At 39.9% G+C, this 19790-nt stretch overlaps 1 protein-coding gene and 1 long non-coding RNA gene across 2 annotated transcripts; one reads left to right on the top strand and one right to left on the bottom strand.

Moving 5' to 3' along the window:
• Positions 1-138: 138 nt before the first annotated feature.
• Positions 139-19665, top strand: LOC109473718 (glutathione synthetase-like). Its single transcript, XM_019773707.1, is given in 17 exon segments — positions 139-265; positions 4989-5249; positions 5741-6091; positions 7069-7251; positions 8437-8535; positions 8826-8901; positions 14978-15165; positions 15632-15674; positions 15837-15910; positions 16375-16458; positions 16670-16753; positions 16940-17009; positions 17133-17324; positions 17512-17593; positions 17756-17945; positions 18260-18374; positions 18994-19665. Coding segments are annotated over 17 exon segments (2133 nt in total). The 5' UTR covers positions 139-230; the 3' UTR covers positions 19000-19665.
• Positions 2220-4827, bottom strand: LOC109473719. The gene is made up of 3 exons (XR_002140446.1): positions 4716-4827; positions 3785-3812; positions 2220-2374 (listed from the first exon to the last, which is right to left on the bottom strand). It is a non-coding gene; the product is annotated as an uncharacterized LOC109473719 (long non-coding RNA).
• Positions 19666-19790: the final 125 nt, after the last annotated feature.

Raw genomic sequence — 19790 nt, forward strand, 5'->3', positions numbered from 1 at the left:
GTTTAAAAACTTGATAGTCAAATTATTTAATTAATTATTATAACGTAATTTGGTACCAGTTGTGTTCTTTTATTGATTAATCATCCAAATGAATCATTAAAATTTACAGGCACTTCTTAAGGTACCTTCACCATCACAAACATTTATCTTCCAGGCAGGACGAGGATGGCGGTCGATTTGATCTTGGTTTTGTGTAACGACAACCGAGAAATGTGCGAAAACTAGCCGAAATGGACCCGATCTCAGAACAAAAGTTTGATGAACTGTAAGTAGATAATATCTTATAGATGTTGATGTAGTTTTTACGTTTCCACAACGCAATGATCTATATTTTCTGTGTCTCATTTTATGATAGAACCTCCGTATACTAACCCCGTATTCAAGCGTGGACGATCTGTTGGTAAGGTTTTATTTGCCATTGGTGTACCCGATGCATTTGTTTCGCAATAAACTTGACTTGACTTGATTTGGATCAACACCATACCAAGGACAGTGTCCTTGACCATACCTACCCTGAGTGTCAGACTAGTATCGGGCCGTTAGCCGTTTTCCTTCGGCAGCCAAGAGCCCTTAGCCCGCCTATCTAAATTACCGCTACGGGGCAGCCGGAAAGCCACGTCGAGAGTTCTATGCGTTTCTCTTTTCCTTCCGCGAGAGAAAGTAGTCCGTTCCACGGCTCCGGGCGTCGACTCGCCTCACAAGAAAGCTTACCGCTAGATTATACAATCATATAACTTCCTTATTGTAACTTATTCATAATATTTAGACTTCTTTATTTGCTCCCCATGAATTTTTGAGCCGAGATGATATCTCCTTTTGATATCATGACCTAAAATTAGGCAATTTTAGTGCAATTTCCCCGTGTATTTTCACCTTGATGGAGATTTCGCACCAACAGGAAATTTGTTGGGTGAAAAAGAGCAAACCTTAATCTTCCTGATGGTATTTGACTTATAGACGATTTCGAGGGCGAAACGGGTTTCCCCCCAAATTCGGTGAGGCCATGTCACGGGAGCAGGCAGGCAATTTTAGTGCAATTTCCCTGAGTATTTTCGCCTTGATGCAGATTTCGCACCAACAGGAAATTTGTTGGAATAGAAAGAGCAAATCGTAAACTTTCTGATGGTGCTTGACTTATATTTGATTTCGAGGCCGAAACGGGTTTCCCCCGAAATTTCGTGAGGCCATGTTACGGGAAAAAGCAGAATTTTTCCCCAAATAGAACGCGCATCCCTGGCGCCGCGGCCGGCGAGGTACGTGTGTTCTACGGAGCGCGCTCCTCTCCTACATGCCCTATACATGACCATACATCGCTAGTAAATCTAAATTATTGTCGACCTACGTCTAAACAACGTTTAGTTAGACTACACTGGGTGTTAATTCATCTTATATCTAAACAGGTTCTTTTATTTTGCACGCAGAATATATGTTTGTGGTCCCTTGATAGATAGGCCGATCTGAAAACTCGAAACCAGCGACTGCCTAAACGTGAGGAAACATTATACTCTCGTAGCTTCCTGACCTTTGAAAAACGCACATCTAATTAGAGCAAGCGGACCATTAGAACTAGAATACCTCAAACATTGATTCATGATTGGGGAGAATTCAAAGAATAATTATTGTATCCGTTTTTCTCGATTTGAATGGCACTGGGTTTAAATACTAGTAGTTATTTAAGAAAAGTTACATTTATCGACCTGCTGGCTTAGTTAAAAAGTAGCCTATGGACACAACCCAACGCTTCTGGTACCTAGTCAGGACAGTGCAACATGTACATTGCATGCTCTGATTATGGGTAAGTTTATCCTGGATCTGTTATCCAATCTACAGGTATAGTCCATGTGTACTGCTTACTATAATAAGATAACAGGTCCTCATGTCCCTAGTTTTACACAAAAGCATTTGCATATTTCTAAAAGTGCTGGGTGTTATCAAATCCCTAAACATAACTCTCTCACATACATCCTAACAATTATACACAAAATTACCCAAGAGCCATTAACGTTGCTTCAACCTTTATCTCATTACCAAACAAAAAAACAAAGTAGTACATTTTGATGATGATGATGATGATGCACATTTTGTTGTGGACTGGGATATCAAATACTTGGGATCATTACATGTATACATAGTACATCTTTTACAGTACATATATTACTTAACACATGCTCAAAAGTTACAGTAGACATTGAATGCTGAATCGACTATTAAACATGATCCCAAATTGTATTAAGATTACAATAAACAGAATAGATGGAAATTAAGATCTCAATACATAATACATCTTATATATATATCCATAATCTCAAGCTAAATAAACAATATAACATCCTGGTGTCCTGCTGGTGACAATCCCACTGGGTGTGGCTTTTACCTGCAAGGTGGAAGAATTTAAAAAATGTAAATAAGATACGACACCAAACCCAATTCACTCATTAATCAACATCAGAGAATTCTGAATCTGAAATGTTATCCAATGCAGACAAGCTGCCTATGTAAATGTCATCTATAAAATTAACATCCTGATCCTCACTATCAAAAAGTCTTTTCTGAATCAGAATCATCATGCATTTCCTGATTTTGATCAATATGGAGTAAATTAGAACATTCAGAATCAAATGTTGAAGTTGGCATAGAAGAAATAAGTAATTTAGATTTAGACTGTACAGCTAGCTTGTATAGAAGTTCCATTCCACCCACAGGGACTTCCAGTAACATTAAATCAGGAGATTGGCTATAGGAATAAATCAACTCAGATTTTGTCATATGAAAAGGATAACTACAGTGGAGTTCAGAGACAATAAAGAAAATAAGGGAAGTAGTGAAAAGTCACCTCAGAAACTTAGAGCTACTATGGCTTGTCTCATCCTTAAGAAAGGCAAAGTAATGTCCAAAGATTCAAAATCAGAAAAAGAAATTTCAGACTTTTGCATAGTTAACACAACAATAAAAATTCCAAACAGGATTTGTTTCTTTAGAAATGTGGAACAGGTTTATGCAGGGAGGTTGCAGTTTTATGCAGGTTAACAATTTCATGCAAGAAGGTTGGAATTTATCAATAAATTTGGAGGATTCTTAATGAATCACAGTATTCATATATAAAAAGAAAGACCAGGGGCCAGAATTAATACTATCCTTTAAATCTTTTAGCATAGAAGCAAAACAAGACTGAATAGACTTCATCTCTTCATTCTCTTGATCATATTTTTTAGAGTTACCTCTTGCCAATGAAGTGATTCTATAATATCACAATATCTATAGTATAACATTAAACTATGTTTGGTGTTAGAACTTTTGTGAACCAAAATAAAGTTTACTAAATCATTTAAGAGTCCAACCACAGTAGAATGTGTCATAATCAGTACATTACTTTGACTTTTACATTCAAATCCTTTCTTGAACTTAACATTTCTACATAAAGATCATCCACAAGAAGTATTGGTTTACTTTCAAAAAACAGTTCTCCAACCTTACAAGAAACCTGGTGCAATGCTACTTGAGGCAAATTTTGGGGGCTAGGGTCTTCCTGAAATTTTCTTAACATATAACGTTAGTGCACACTTTTGTTTTCACTTTTATTCTTAGTTATATATTTGTATTGGTTGTGCTTAAAAGTGTCAGGTGGGGCTGTTAATGTGACTGTAACTTGAGCACAGTCCCACTTTGTCCTTGTCCTTCTTTAAATTTTAGTAATAATTTTCTAAAAATGCCAGGAGAGAGGGTGACATTGTTTGCCCAAGGCGGTTTAAACATTTTAAACCTCCTTGGTTTTCCAGATACTTACCAATCTAGACTGTGAAGCCTATGATAATCTGAAACAGAAATAAAAGAATCCCCTTCACACATTTTTCTCAGTTCAATACTAAAATGAACGTTAGTTTTATTTCAATAATCAATGATATACATGCTCAACCATTTATTATAATTTCTACAAATGTCACAAGCTGCCTAAGCATGTACATTGTGCACTGTTTTTATCATCAATCACTAGATATGGTAGTACATGCATGCTTGTCTTGCTGTAACTTTAGACACTATGACAAGTCATTGTAACAATTTGCAGCAGTCATGCAGCTTTGTTGTTCTTGTATGACAACCAGACATCACGTGATTAAGTTGGCGGGAATTTTTTGCACAAACACACACAGAAGGGATGATTTCTTTTACGAAGTTCGTGATCCATCAGACTCAACTACAACGTTAACTTCAAAATTTACAATTGAATCTGTCCTTGTAAAGATCTAACGACTAAGAGTCTGGGTCTAAACTTAGACTAGATTAGTTCATCGGAAATGATTTTACCACGAACATGATGTTTACAAGAAATGAAGCACATATACGCAAATTATTCAACAATGTCTGAAATGAAATCAAACGACAAACTATGAGTTTTAGCCATAAAATTAGCCAAAAAAGGGACCCTAGTTGGCATTAAATTGCAAACCTATCCAGACTTCGCACCAACAGGATATTCATAATGGGAGATAGCCAAAGGTTCAACACATTTTATCCACATATCGTCATATGCAAAATCGAGGGCGAAACGGGTTTCCCCCCAAATTCAAATAAGACGAAAATTCAGATCAGTCCAGGGCGGCCATTTTGTTCATTTCACTGTGCACCAAGTTTAATCACAAAACTACACTAAAACTGATAGAATACCCCTCAAATATGAATACTACGGAGAGCCCATGATATACACGTCTGATACGTACCGCCATCTTGATGCAGAGGCCGAAACTGGTGATGTAATCGGCTGTCAACAACTCGGATGAAATTTCATCCCGCCGCCCGCGAAAACGTCGTCCTTAGCAACGGCGTTGCTATGGACGGCGGAGTGATACGCTCTGCAAAGAAAACTCGTTCGAAAAGCGTTCGATTCAGTACGTGGCTTTCCGGCTGGGGGACCCCGGCCAAATTCCCCCGGGCGGGCGAAGGGGTCTATACTAGTCTGACACCCAGGGTACACCATACCCTTTGCTTTTCAGGTACAGACAGTGTGAGAGTCTCAGCCAGCATAAGCACAACCTGCAATCATTAAAACTGAAGGTGAAGAAACTCAAGAAGGCGGGCAAACTAAAGCTGAAACATTTGCCGAGGTCATTGACCTCCCCTGACCAGGACTGGTTATCATCAGGACTGTCCACAGATGCAAGTCCCAGTGTTTGTGATGACTTCGAACCCAAGGTTGATGATAGGGAAATTAGGGATGGTACAAAAATCCCTCGCCAGGAACAAGAGGAGTTTTGGTAAGTAAAATATTGTATGGAGTGGAGTAGCCTTGGCAGCTCATGAAAAAGTTGAATGGGGTGCATTTGCTGATATCCCTCACACAAGAGGGCATATATTTATCTATCAGCAAATACACTTGATTCGAGTTGAAGAGTCGCCATGGTTAAGAGTGGAATATGATATATGATGTGAGTATCATGTGACACTGTACAAATTATGTACAATGTACGTGAATCTTTTAGATGCTTGTTTATTTTTAATATTGATGTCAATTTGAAATAATAAGGAGCTGTATCCCCCAGGGACTGTGTTGGACTACAGATAGACAATATACTCCAACGTAGTAAAAATGAAAATTATATCATACTTAATGACTGTATACATGTAATGTATGCATTAATTTGTAAACAAAAGTCATTTAATTGTGTGTCTTTACATTTATGAATAAGAATTCAATATCAATCAGTATCTACAAAATGTAATATCTGCCAATTTGGATTCCCTGCAGCATACAGCAGAGTACAGTGGCCAGTGAGGAAGAAACTGAGGAAGAGACTGAAGAAGTGACATTGTTGGATGAAGATGTCATTGATGATACCCGCACATGCAGAGTGACCCTGTCATGTACTCACAGACATGGGCAGCAAACACTACTCTCCAAAACAAACAGGACCCTAAGGAGAAGACAAAAAGAACCACTAGAACAGTTGCCTAAGTCGGCAAACGTTCTGAATGACCGGGATAAGGTCCTACCACTGTTCTGTGACCCAGCTGAACACTTTGGAGGTGTATGGCAGTCCATTGTTGTAGAAAAAGACGAAGGCCCAAATTGATGGTATGGTAGCGTAGACAACAGGATGTCAGGTCCTAGAACTGTCTAATGATGTGCTACTTGGGATTTGAGTATTACTATTATCTGTCTTCAGTGTCAAATTTATTTTCTAATGTTACTTCCATTTTCATTCAGAATAAGTATGATTATTGAGTAGAATCAATTACTGGAGAGGTCAATAAGTGACTCCCATCTTCAAGGTTTGATCTACACTGTCATAGTAATACATTTCCAGACAATTGTTGCTAAGAGACAATTTTAGTTACACATAATAAATGACAATGGATGCTTTAGGTTCTGCCACCTGTTTACTTGAATTGTCGTTCTGTTATTACACACCAAGGCAGACATCACCTCCACAACTCTCCAGGTATGTGATTTATTTTTTTTTTTTTATTCTTGGCTCAATTAAAGTCAAAATCCTTTTTTTTGTGCAGCTTAGCTTTGATTGAAAATCACCTGCATCAGAGAAATTTTAACTTCATCATCCAAATATACTCCAAAAGTGGACATCACAACTTTTAAAACATTCTCTATCATCTCCTGATTACTTGCCAACTAGCCTGACTAAATCGAGCTCCTGGCGGCCAAGGGTTGCTGCCCCCCCCCCCTGGGGTGGGGTCATTAACCTCTGACCGAGAGCAGTGTAAACAAAGAATACTAACCAAGTAGGTAAGGGAATAATGCTTTGCATGTAGAAACAGAATAGAAAGTAAATGTTACCTTTTGATGTATGCACAATTAAGTTCATAACCTGGGGCATGAAGACATCAGAAATACCTGCACAACCTCAATTTTACCCGCACTAACCTGCAAATGAGCCTTGTATTTAATTGCCTAACCTTGTTGCCCAACCTTCATTGTAGTAAGTTTGACACAATAATTAACCAGTCTAACCAGTTCATCCGATCATCCATCACCAGTATTCAAGGCTTATATGACATCTTCATTCACATCTTGATTTGCTCCCAGGTTTCTGGCTGTATAGGGTGTTTCTGGCAGAGCTGTTGTTGGATGGAGCCTGTTGTACCCCTACCATTGGACCCATCTGCCTTGGATAGTTTGGCTGTGTCAGCAAAGGACTATGCGATTCTGCGTGGCCTGGCATATCTGACAGTTGATCGAGAAGATGTCCCTGACCTTGTCAGCTTTGCGCCATTCACACTTCTACCATCACCTGTACCAAGGTATGGCCAAACAGTGTTTTCGCCCGTGAGGCCTTTTGAGAATAGGGGCCCCCTATTCTGTGATTTGGACCCACTATGCTGTGATTTGGACCCCTCTGCTGTCTTTCAACCAGCATAGGGGTGTTTTGGGGGGAAGAACCTTCTTAAATCTTGCAAAAAATGAAACTATAACCTTAGAATGAAGCTATAGCAAAGGGAAAACCTTACTTCACAATGTCTGTCCCTCATTAAGTGAGAAATAGTATCTCAGGTGGTTATGAGTTTCAAAATTTTACGGGAAGAATGCCATGCCCCTACTGTGGTTATGTTTTGGGGACTCAGGGCGTGACTTTCGCAGCGAAAGTTGCCCTTCTGTACCTGACCTCTGCTGTGAAAAAATCCTGGAGAGAACCCTGTCAAGTCTTTATCTGTATAGCCAGTATAACCGCCTTTCGGCATATAGCAGCTATGGGCATTCCACCTTCCCCCCCCCCCCTATTTAACCTCCCTCCCCCTTACATTCCCCCCTTGGGGGGAGGGGAATGAGTGTTTGTGTTTGTTCTGGCATTTTAACATTATTATAATTTGAGGTGGTGGCTCTGGAATTTGAGGCGGTGGCTATGCCCCTGGGCTCAAGTACAGTTTGCAACTGTATTTGATGGTTGAACACATTAACTTATCAAAGGTGGTGAGGCGGGTATTTCTCCTTTTGGAGAGAAGGGGCCACTGCCAGTTCTTAGAGCATTCGTGTCACGCATTTTTGGATATTAGACTATTGCATTGAACCAAGGACATTATATATTATATTTGACCTTGATTGAACCAACTTGCAAGGTACTGGAATTGTTTTAGATACTAGTGCTAGACTATCTCTGACTTTGATGCAGAACATTTTTTGGCGATGCCTCATGGGCGAGCCTAATGGTACAGTATTGTGTGCAGTCTGCAAGAATTCTAGGAATTCAGGCATTTTATCCACAGGCATGGAATATGTCCAAGTGTAAGAATGTCTCCCAGCTTGCTGACACACTTCTATGCCCAGTCAGACCCTTTCCTGGAAACCCCTGGGACATTGTGGCTGCGGGAGGGGGGTTGTTTTTGGTTTTTGTAAACATTACCGTGATCCCCAAATGCTGGAAATAAATCAAATGGTCTTTGCTGTTGGGTGATTATTATTGATAAGATAATCCACATTATTCATTCCAGAGCCCTGTTTGACCAAGCAAGAGCAGTGCAGCAGGACTTCAACCTACTGGTCCACAGGGTCAGCCATGACAGGGAGTTTCTGACCAGATGTCTCAGCAGGTCAGGGTCCAACCATTGTGACAGACTCACCTTTCTACTGTACATTCTCCTGACTGTAGAGCAGCAAATACATTAGCCTTGGGATGTAAGGCCTTGGGAGAATGCCTTTCTAGTGTAAAACTTAAGGATTTGCTGTAGAACTGTTCTGTGTGTGACACTGGATGACTGTCTAGCATCTACAAGTTGCTACAACATACAGTTGTTGTAACAACAGGCCAATGACTGTGTTAGCAAGTAATCAGATGAAGAAAATCTGTATAATTACCGGTACTATTTTTCTTCAAATACAGTGTTGTAAAGGTGGACAACTTCACAGCAGGTCTGTTTCACATCTATGAACAGGTGATGGAGGAAGGTGTGACTCAGGTTTGTAATACATGTATCACCTACATGTTAACCTTAAAATGTTAATTTTTTTAAAATAAACTTTAGAAAGTCAAAGCTATGAGGCTATTCTTTCCAAAGACTTTGTTCAGTGTGATAGAGCATAGATGTGGGTTAATAGTACTAGTAATGCATGGGAGACATATATAATATGCACTGTAATGACAGTAACCAAAACAGATTACCATTACCAGATTAATAGCTTTGAAACATGGAGTTTGACATGCATGCCTACATGTCTAAGTGCTTAGACCAGGTATGTTTGACACGGCCAATCAACAAAATTAAATGTGATTATTATTTTTTGGTATATCCAGCCCATCTGCCTAGGACTTCACAGATCAGACTACCTGTTGGACACTACTGGTACCAACAATAATGCTGTCCTGGGAGCAGAAAGCAGACAGCTCCAGCTGAAACAGACAGAGATCAACACTATCGCTGCCGCTGGAGCCGGCTTCAGTGAAAAGATAGCCTCTCTGCACAAGTATGGACATGTGCTTACAAAGTGCTCTCAGCAATTGGTGCACTTTACTTGTTTTTCAAAGTTTTAGATAATTTATTAAAAAGAATTGTCGTAACAAAAGTTGACTCTTGGGGTCACTGTGTCACGTCTATATTATTTACATGTTGCAGAGCCTCTGTGCATGCCCTGAATGACCTTACATCATTTGATGGGCCAGGTGTACAGATGTTCACTTCTTCTTCACTGAATGCATTAGGCTGGTAAAGGTTGATATCAAGTACACACAGCACAGGGGTACCAATGATTGTCCAACTTTGTTAATTGTAACCTCTTTATATCATGTAGACATGTGCTGAATCTTCTGGGTGTGGCTGATGCCAGCAAGCATGTAAGTACTGAATACAAGAAGGCACTGCTCTCAAGCTTATCAGGTGTTATATTTAGTCACTTGAAATTGTTTGTATTTGTATAATGAATTTTCTTTGGGGGGGGGGGTGAAGGGATTTGAGCACATTATAAAGTCTAATGCTAATAGTATGATCCCCAGATTCCAGAGAATAGGGCTCTGGACTCCCAGGTGGATGGCTTTGTGGCAGCATGGGAGCAGTATGGATCACACAGGTTAGTACTCTCTCTGCCCAAAATGAATTACCTTTAAAATTAATGACAATAAAATAAAAATGCCCAAATTTACCAGGGAATTTACTATGTGATGGTGCAGAGGAATCACAAGTCTTGTACAGTTTGCTGAAAGAAAATCAACTTAGGATAGGAGGATAATGTTGCTGTATACAATTCTGAAGAATCTGACATCCCATGTACTAATATTCATATTCAAAATTGATAACTGTGTAAAAGTAAGGGATGCAACAGTTATTCCAAATAAACTACTAGTAACAGGGCTACAGTTACTGTGATGTTGATTGAAAACAGGCTTGCATCTTCATGTTTTGAGTGGTTTGGCCTGGGCCTACTTTTTACTTCGAAAGAAAGCTCATCAGAATTTCTACTCCAGATCTGTTCATTAATTGTGACATTTGAATGTTTGTCCACCAGGGCCATCATAGTGTTTGTGGTAGAGAAGAAGCGATGTAGAAATGTCTTTGGGCAGAGACTGCCAGAATTCACAGTGATGGAAAGGTGAGTGTAAAAATCAAACGACAAGGAAAATAAGGCAAAATGTCAAAAGGGAGTTCAGAGCCCTGTTCTCTGGAATCTGGAGATTATAGCATTAGATTTTATAATGTGCTCAAATCCCTTCACATGTAAATTTTTTTGGGTTCTGCAATACCATGCACTAATCAGTATTTGGTAGAACATTATAGGCTCTGCCTATTCACACATTTATCCACCAAAAAGACCTTTCCTAACATAGATTTTCTACCATCATCTCTTTGCAGACACCCCGGTATAACAGTGAAAAGGTACGGCTTGAGACAGATAGCAGAGCATGCAGAGCTGACACCTGACAAGACACTTTTCATGTGAGTATTCAAGTCACAGTTATTGAAATCTTTTCCTACAACAAGTTTAAGCCTACCAGTGTTTAAGCTATTGATGTATGCATTGTTATAGCTTCTGCATCAACTGAGAGTATCATGCACATACTATAGTTTGAGCCGTACATTATACAATGTATTAAGCACTTATTTCTACTCCATGTACATGTATTTCTAGACATGGATCCGAAGTTGCAGTTGTCTACTTTAGAGCTGGATATTCACCTGCCCACTATCCAACTGAAAAGGTGAGCTACATTTTCATATACATTTGTATGTAGAGTCGTATTTGATCATGAGTTAGATTCGATTACATCACTTGGTTGGACTGAGTAAATTTGTAATTTTGTGTTCCACAGGAATGGAGTGCCCGTCTGATTATTGAGAGGTCCAGGGCGATCAAGTGCCCGTGTATATCCTACCATCTCGCTGGAACTAAGAAAGTCCAGCAGGAGCTAGCCCAGCCAGGTGTGCTGGAAAAGTTCCTGGAAGACCCAATGGCTGTGGGCAGGGTTAGAACAACCTTTGCTGGACAATACACACTTGAAATGGTAAGCAAAACAGTGGGTTCATCAAACCTGTTATCAGTAATATTGTGTTTTCACCAAAATTGGAACAACATGTACACAACTGTATAGTGTATGTGTACAGTGTTAGTGTTAAGTAAAGAGATGACAAATTCAACACCTGAGTGTTTTTGTCCTTCAGGGTTTGGAAGGAGATCGGACGGTACAGATGGCCATGAGTAGTCCTGAAGATTATGTCATGAAGCCGCAAAGAGAAGGGGGTGGTAAGACCAGTCATCACTTGAGTCAGTTTCGATATTTAGTACAATGTAATACATATTATGATTGTACAATGATTTATGTATCTTCTTCTATTTACAAGTATGCAGGGGAAACTCACAGTGCATGTAGAAAATCCTCAGATCTTCTTTTAACTGTGTACATCAAGAGTAAAACACCAGTCCTGATTGTTTCTTACCAGGTCACAACACATACAGAGAGGACATCAGGACCATCCTGAGAAAATTGAAGGACTCTGAAGAGAGAGCAGCCTACATCATCATGGACCTCATCCGCCCTGCTGTGGTACAAAACTACTTCATCAAGCCTGGAGAGAGGCCCAACCTGCTGGGGTCCTCATGTGAGCTGGGCATTTTTGGAGTCTTCTTGGCGTAAGTGTACATTATGTACTGTTTTTTTATACAATAACTTCTACTTCATTCAAATCTTACATTTTTAGATAGATAAGATAAGATAATTAAGATAATTAAAATTTATCTAAAAAGTTGCAAAGGTTGTTGTTTCTTGGCTAGAATGTTAGAGATTAAAAGTAGACATTGCTATGATATTTCTAAATTGCTCTGACTTTTTAGAGCTTATAACATGGTACATTTTATTTACATGTTTGCTTGTATTTTTTTCTGTTCTTTAGTGACGGGGACAGAGTGTTTCACAATAAGCAGGGTGGACACTACATGAGGACAAACAATTCAAGATCTGATGGAGGAGTCTATGTTGGGAATGCTGTGCTGGACAGCCCTTATCTAGTCTGATGGACATTGGTTCCTTTACCTATCATCTACATTTATTTATATCTATTGGAATTCACCAAAATGCATTAGATCAGTACTTGTACTAGTATTTGTTGTACATACAATGTATATTTTGACTTATCATGCTGCACACTTTTGAACCTAACATCTTGAAAGATTAATCTGTGACAAATTTTGTGGAAGTGCTTTAGGAGAAATTTAAGCTGTGATGCATGATGTGCTGTCCTTACTCTGAGGCTGTCTGTGAGCTGTGTCTAAAGCATGTAATTGTGAGGTGTGCTGTCCGAACTCTCATCCGGCTGCCCATGAGCTGTGTTCTAAAGCATGTGAGATGTGCTGTCCAAACTCTCAGGCTCCCTGTGAGCTCTCATCTATAGTGTGTGAGATTGCTATATTTCTCTGCACCAGTGTAATTGGAATTAAGTACTACTTAGCTTTAAAAATTAGTCTATATACATGTAGCCTAACTGGCATGGCAATTTCAAGTGATACTCCTGCACAATGTATGGTCTGTAACATTCAGAATACTTTAGTATGAATAAAGCATGAAGATTGAAAATTTGATTCAATTTACTTTAGTATCAGTAACTGGTAAGGTCTATCAATAAAGGACTCCCTTCTTCAAGGTTTGTCCGTGCCCCTGGGTCAGAAATTCCAGTCCATTGTTGCTAAGACAATTTAATTGCATGGTAAAAGGCCATGAATGCTTTAGATTCTGCCACCTGTTGAATTGGCGTTCATTCTGGTTATTACACACCAAGACAGACATCATCAGATTCTCCACAACTCCCAAGGTACGTGATTTATTTTTTTATTTATCCAGGGCTCCAAATATTTTTTTGTGCAGCTAGATGCACCTCCTCAGTACACACCTACTCATAACCCCAATTTTACCTGCCCTAACCTTCAAAATAATCACCCTTAGGCTATATTTGTTTGGCTGACATGACGTTACATACAACCAAGGTTGCTCAACTTATTATAATTGGCTGTTTTCGCCATAATTAAGCAGTCTAACCAGTTCATCTGATGATCAATTACCGGTGTCCTTCTTAATTCACAGTCATCTTGATTTGCTCCCAGGTTTTTTGGCTGTATAGGGTGTTTCTAGCAGAGCTGTTGTTAGATGGAGCCTGTTGTACCCCTACCATTGGACCCATCTGCCTTGGATAGTCTGGCTGAGACAGCAAAGGACTATGCAATTCTCCAGGGCCTGGCTTTTCTGACAGATGATCAAGAGGACTGCTTTTCTCCATTCACACTTCTACCATCACCCTTCCCAAGGTATTGTCAAATGACCCCATCTGAAAGTACTGGCTAGGGAAGTTGAGGTCCTGGGCAAAAGCACGTATAGGCCTCCAGCATGGCACAGAACGACTCAATGGTGGGAACCGTCACAACTGTGCCAGGCAGGGCATTCCACTGGGGAATGGTATACCTAGGGTGGGGGGAGTGTTCAGGTCACTTATGTGATTTGGAATTTAAGGTGGTGGCTCTGGTATTTGAGGCATTGGCCATGCCCCTGGGCGGGCTTTTGTACACTCTCAGTTTGTGCCGGTATTTGATATGGTTGTACATTTGTACATCCCTCCCAGAGCCCTGTTTGACCAAGCAAGAGCAGTGCAAGAGGACTTCAACCTACTGGTCCACAGGGTCAGCCGTGACAGGGAGTTTCTGACCAGATGTCTCAGCAGGTTAGGGTCCAACCATTGTGACAGACTCACCTTTCTACATTCTAACACGGTAGAGCTATCACGCAGCAAATACCTTAGCCTTGGGACTTAAGGCCTTGGGAGAATGCAGGTTAGGGTCCAACCATTGTGACAGAATAGACTCATTTTTTTAGCGTAATACAGTATACTACACTAGGATTTGCTTGTAGAACTGTCTTAATATAAATACTCATAATGTGTGACACCGGATGACTACATCAAGCATCTATAAATTGCTGTAGAATTAGCCAAAGTTGTAACAACAGGCCAATGACCGTGATAGCATTAGTATGATTATCAGATGAAGTAAATTCATAATTACTCACTCAAGGCTGCATGCATCCTCAGGGAGCATAGCGCCTTGGCAGACGGATCTTCGGCTAGATCTACATGCAGATCTGTCTCTGGTTGCCTTCCATAATTACCGGTAGTATTTTTTTTTCAGTGTTGTAAAGGCGGACAAGTTTACCGCAGGTCTGTTTCACATCTATGAACAGGTGATGGAGGAAGGTGTGACTCAGGTTAGTATCTGTCACCTACATGTGTGCTTTCAAATTGCACAATTTAAAAAAATAACTTCAAAATGTCAAAAAAGTCAAAGCTATCAGGCTATTCTTTCCAAAGACTTCATTCAGTGTAGTGAAGCATAGAGGTGGGTTAATATTAATGCATGGGAGATGTAGACATTCTGTAATGACAGTCACAAGTGTTTCAGATTACCATGTTGAGGATTTCCTACCTTTTCTCTAGCTTCAAAGAATGGAGTTTGGAAGACCAGGCATGTTTGACATGACCAATCAACAAAATGTACTTTGTATTCCAGCCTATCTGCCTTGGAATCCACAGATCAGACTACCTGTTGGAAACTACTGGTACCAACAGTACCAATAATGCTGTCCTACGAACAGAAGGAATGACTGCCAGCAGACAGCTCCAGCTGAAGCAGACAGAGATCAACACTATGGCTGCTGGAGGAGCCGGCTACGGTGAAAAGATAGCCTCTGTGCACAAGTATGGACATGTGCTTACAAAGTGTTTCCAACGATTGGTGCCCTTGTTTTTCAAAGTACCAGTTACTGTTTCAGAGAGCTCATTAATAAGAGCTGTCATAACCATGCATGGTACTAAAGCATCATCAGGTGTCCTATATATTTGTAGTACCCCAGTACTACATTGTAGCACATAATGAATGTACATGTATTTTCAACACTTGGCAGTTTACCCTCCAGGTACAAAAGTTGACTCTTGGGGTGTTTTTCTCTATATTTACAGCTTACAGAGATCATAACAATTTTGCCTGTGCATGCCCAACATGACCTCAGATCATTAATAATGGGCCTGGCCCAGGTGTACAAATGTTCACTTCTTCTTCACTGAATGCATTAGGCTGGTAAAGGTTGATATCAAGTACTTAGTACACACAGCACAGGGGTACCAATGATTGTCCAACTTTGTAACCTCTTTTTATATCATGTAGACTTGTGCTGAATCTTCTGGGTGTGGTTGATGCCAGCAAGCATGTAAGTATTGTATACATGTACTGTCCTAAGACTTATAGTGTTATATTTAGACTAGTCCTTTAAACTTGTTCCAACATTTGTAACATGAAATTTTTCTTGGGGGGGGGGGGTGCATGTGGAGGGATTTGAGCACATTCTTAAATCTAATTCTACAATCACCAGATTCCAGAGAATAGGGCTTTGGAATCAAATGTAGACGGCTTTGTGGCAGCATGGGAGCTGTATGGATCACACAAGTTAGTCCTCAATCTTTACAATTATTACCTTTAAAGTTAATGACAGATAAGGTAAAATGCCAAAATTTACTATGTCACAGATGGTGTTGAGGAATCACAACTCTTGTATTGTACAGTTTGCTGACAGTAAACAATTTGGGAGGATAATGGTGGTGTATACAATTCTGAAGCCTCTGATCATGATATCCCCTTTCTACCTGAAGTAGTAATAGTATACAGTTGTCGAAAGATTGAAAAGAAATTTCAAGTTAACTACAATTATTGTACATGTAATAGGGCTACAGTGATAATTGATTGAAAACAGTCTTGCATTTTGTCATGTTTTTGTTGTTTTGGACTATGTTTTACTTTGAATGAAAGCTCACCAGACGTTTTACTCCATGAATGTTTTGTTCTCTTTATTGCTTTTATTTACAAGAAAAGAACAAATAAATCAGAAACAATATTGAATGTTTCTCCACCAGGGCCATCATAGTGTTTGTGATAGAGGAGGAAAGAACTAAAAATGTCTATGAGCAGAGACTGTCAGAATTTACAGTGATGGAAAGGTGAGTGAAAACATTACCTGAATAAAAAATGCCTGTCTCTTAGCCACTGCACATCCCTTTCACATGTACAAATTTTAGGCATTACAGGGGCTCTGGAATACCATGATACACAAACTGAACTATGTTTGGTAGAAAGTTCTTAAGGCTTCACGCATTTATCCACCAGTTAGACTTTACTAAACATGTACTTTGTACTGTCAATTCTTTGCAGACACCCCGGTATAACAGCGAAAAGGTACAACATGAGACAGATCGCAGAGCATGCAGAGCTGACACCTGACAAGACACTTTTCATGTGAGTATTCAAGTCAGAATATTTGAAGTCTTGCCCTGCAACAAATTTAAACCTACCAGACTGAGTGTTTAAGTTATGGATGCATTATTATAGTTGCTGCAGCAGTATCATGCACATTCTGTTGTTTGAGCCATACATAATTTTACTCTATTAAGCACTTTCTACTACATTTACATATATTTCTAGACATGGATCCGAAGTTGCTGTTGTCTACTTTAGAACCGGATATTTACCTGACCACTATCCAACTGAAAAGGTAAGGTACAAGGTACAGGTAAGGTACATGTATGCTATTAACTTAAAGATTATAAGACTCATTGGATTATAATTATGTTGCTCTTGGTTGGACTGAGTAAATTTGTAATTTTGTGTTCGACAGGAATGGCATGCCCGTATGATGATTGAGAGGTCCAGGGCGATCAAGTGCCCGTGTATATCCTACCACCTCGCTGGAACCAAGAAAGTCCAGCAGGAGTTAGCCCAGCCAGGTGTGCTGGAAAAGTTCCTGGACGATCCAATGGCTGTGAGCAGGGTTAGGGCAACCTTTACTGGACAATACACACTTGAAATGGTAACAGTGTGACCCTTTTGGATTCATTAAACCTGTGTTATCAGTGATATTGTGTTTTCACCAAAATTTGAAACAACATGTATTGTATAGTTTATATACACAATGTAAGTGAGTGTAATGTAAAGAGAAAATGACAAATTTAACTCGAGTGACCCTTTCTTTATTCTACATTTGATTCTTTATCCAGGGTTTGGAAGGAGATCGGACAGTTCAGATGGCCATAAAAAGTCCTGAAGATTACGTCATGAAGCCGCAAAGAGAAGGGGGTGGTAAGACCAGTCATCACTTTAGGAATCACTTTGGATATTTACATATTGATGATTGAATGTACATTTATATATACATGTATCTTTACAAGTTGTATGCGGGGAAACTGGCAGTGCCATCCTCGGATCTTTTAACTGTGTAAACACCTGATTGCTTCTTACCAGGTCACAACACATATGGAGAGGACATCAGGACCATGCTGAGGAAACTGAAGGACTCTGAAGAGAGAGCAGCCTACATCATCATGGACCTCATCCGCCCTGCTGTGGTACAAAACTACTTCATCAAGCCAGGAGAGAGGCCCAACCTGCTGGGCACTTGCTGCGAGCTGGGCATTCTTGGAGTCTTCATGGCGTAAGTGTACTGTTTTTCATACAGTGACATCTTCATTCCATTTAACTTAGAAGCTGAAGACATAGCTATAGGCCCCTGAAGTCTAGCCTGAAGATAATTAACCTGTACAAAAGTTATCTACATGTAAAAGATTGCAAAGGTAAATATTGTGTTTCTTGGCTAGAACTTTAGGGATTCAAAGTAGACACTGCTGTGACACGAAAATATTCCTAGATTCTGGACTTATTAGAGCTTTCTTAAAAGGTGACAGAATATAAATACATAGTACGTTTATTTACATGTTTGGTTGTATTTTGTGTTGCTTTGTTCTTTAGTGAAGGGGACCGAGTGTTTCACAATAAGCAGAGTGGACACTACATGAGGACAAACGATTCAAGAACTGACGGAGGAATCACTGTTGGAAATGCTGTCCGGGACAGCCCTTATCTGGTGCACGCTCGTCCCCAGCGCCCGTGGAGAAGCCATAGGTTATAGATCGTGGCTTAGCCCAGGCTATGGAAAATAAACTTTCTTTAATGCAAATCTGTCGTTTTTGTTTTCTTTGCGCTTTCTAAAGGGTTATGATAACCTACTCTACTCTGGCGGTATTGTCGTGCGCGCTCGCTAGTACGTAACGTTACACGGCGGCCATCTGAATACATGTACACTGCATTCTTTCTACTATCGGGACCTAAAACAAGACGCAAGATTCCTATTTTGGGGTATAAAATGCTGTCACAATGGTAATATATACCAAATGAAACGGACCTTTACAAAGTACCTCATTTGGTGACGCTATGAGGGTGTACCGTTATCCCTCTACATTTGCCCAGAAGGGAGTTAGTCGCGGAAGGAACTTAGCCACGGAGGGAGTTTTGGCATTCTCCACGCCCGCGCCACAAACTCTCGTCCCCAGGACAGTTCACTCTGCTACCCAGCATGCTTTGCGCAAAATGCGTTCTCGGCCCCAGGACACAAATCCGCACTGTGTTGCTCTGGGGACCCCGCCGCGCGCCCAGATGTGGCTTTAATAGCGTGCTAGCGGACGCTGCGGAGGAGCGTGTATCTGGTGTGATAGACCCTTGTTCCCTTACCTAACATCAACAATGATCCTATCTACTCATTTAATCATCTACTGGATCACTAAAATGTGGGAGGGCAAAACAGGTGTATTAAATTAGTATCAGTACTTGTATTTCTTGTGCATGTATTTTGACTTATCATGCTGCACACGTTTGAACCTAATATCTAGAAAGATTAATGAAAAACAAATTTTGTGGAAGCATTTTAGGAGAAATTTAATGGTGGCATCACATACTTATACAAACATTGCATATACTAAACATTGCACAGGTGAAATCAGCAAAGATCCAAAGAAGTGCAGCTCTAATGGTCATACTTCTTTGCACTGTTTGGTCCCTTTTCATAAGTACATACTGCACAGTGACCAGGTTTCTCCACTTGTGATAAGTGAGCATCAGTTAGAATATTGAGCACTGTGTCCCCAGTATACAATGTACATCTACTTGACTACTTAACTAATAACAAGCCACGGCTGTTTATACATACGTTATATTTGTAGTAAAATAAATTCATCTTTTAGTAATTATTTCTCTTGAATTTGAAAATTTGTGTAAGAATAGAATTCTATTTTCAGGATCGATATCTTGTCTGTCAACCCTTCAAATTTGAAAGTACAGTGACAATCATGTCCTATTCAATACAATCTCTGGAGCCAGTATACTATGCACTTCTTACATTTTCTCGCCTTCAAACAAGCCTTTTTTTTGGATGGATTAAAAACAAAAGTATTTAAAGGGCATAAAATGCAGGATATACTCAGCTGTCTCCAACTACATTTTGTAA

The sequence above is a fragment of the Branchiostoma belcheri genome, unplaced genomic scaffold (assembly GCF_001625305.1).
Source record: "Branchiostoma belcheri isolate BF01 breed outbred unplaced genomic scaffold, Haploidv18h27 scaffold3, whole genome shotgun sequence".
In the NCBI taxonomy this organism is placed as follows: domain Eukaryota; kingdom Metazoa; phylum Chordata; class Leptocardii; order Amphioxiformes; family Branchiostomatidae; genus Branchiostoma; species Branchiostoma belcheri.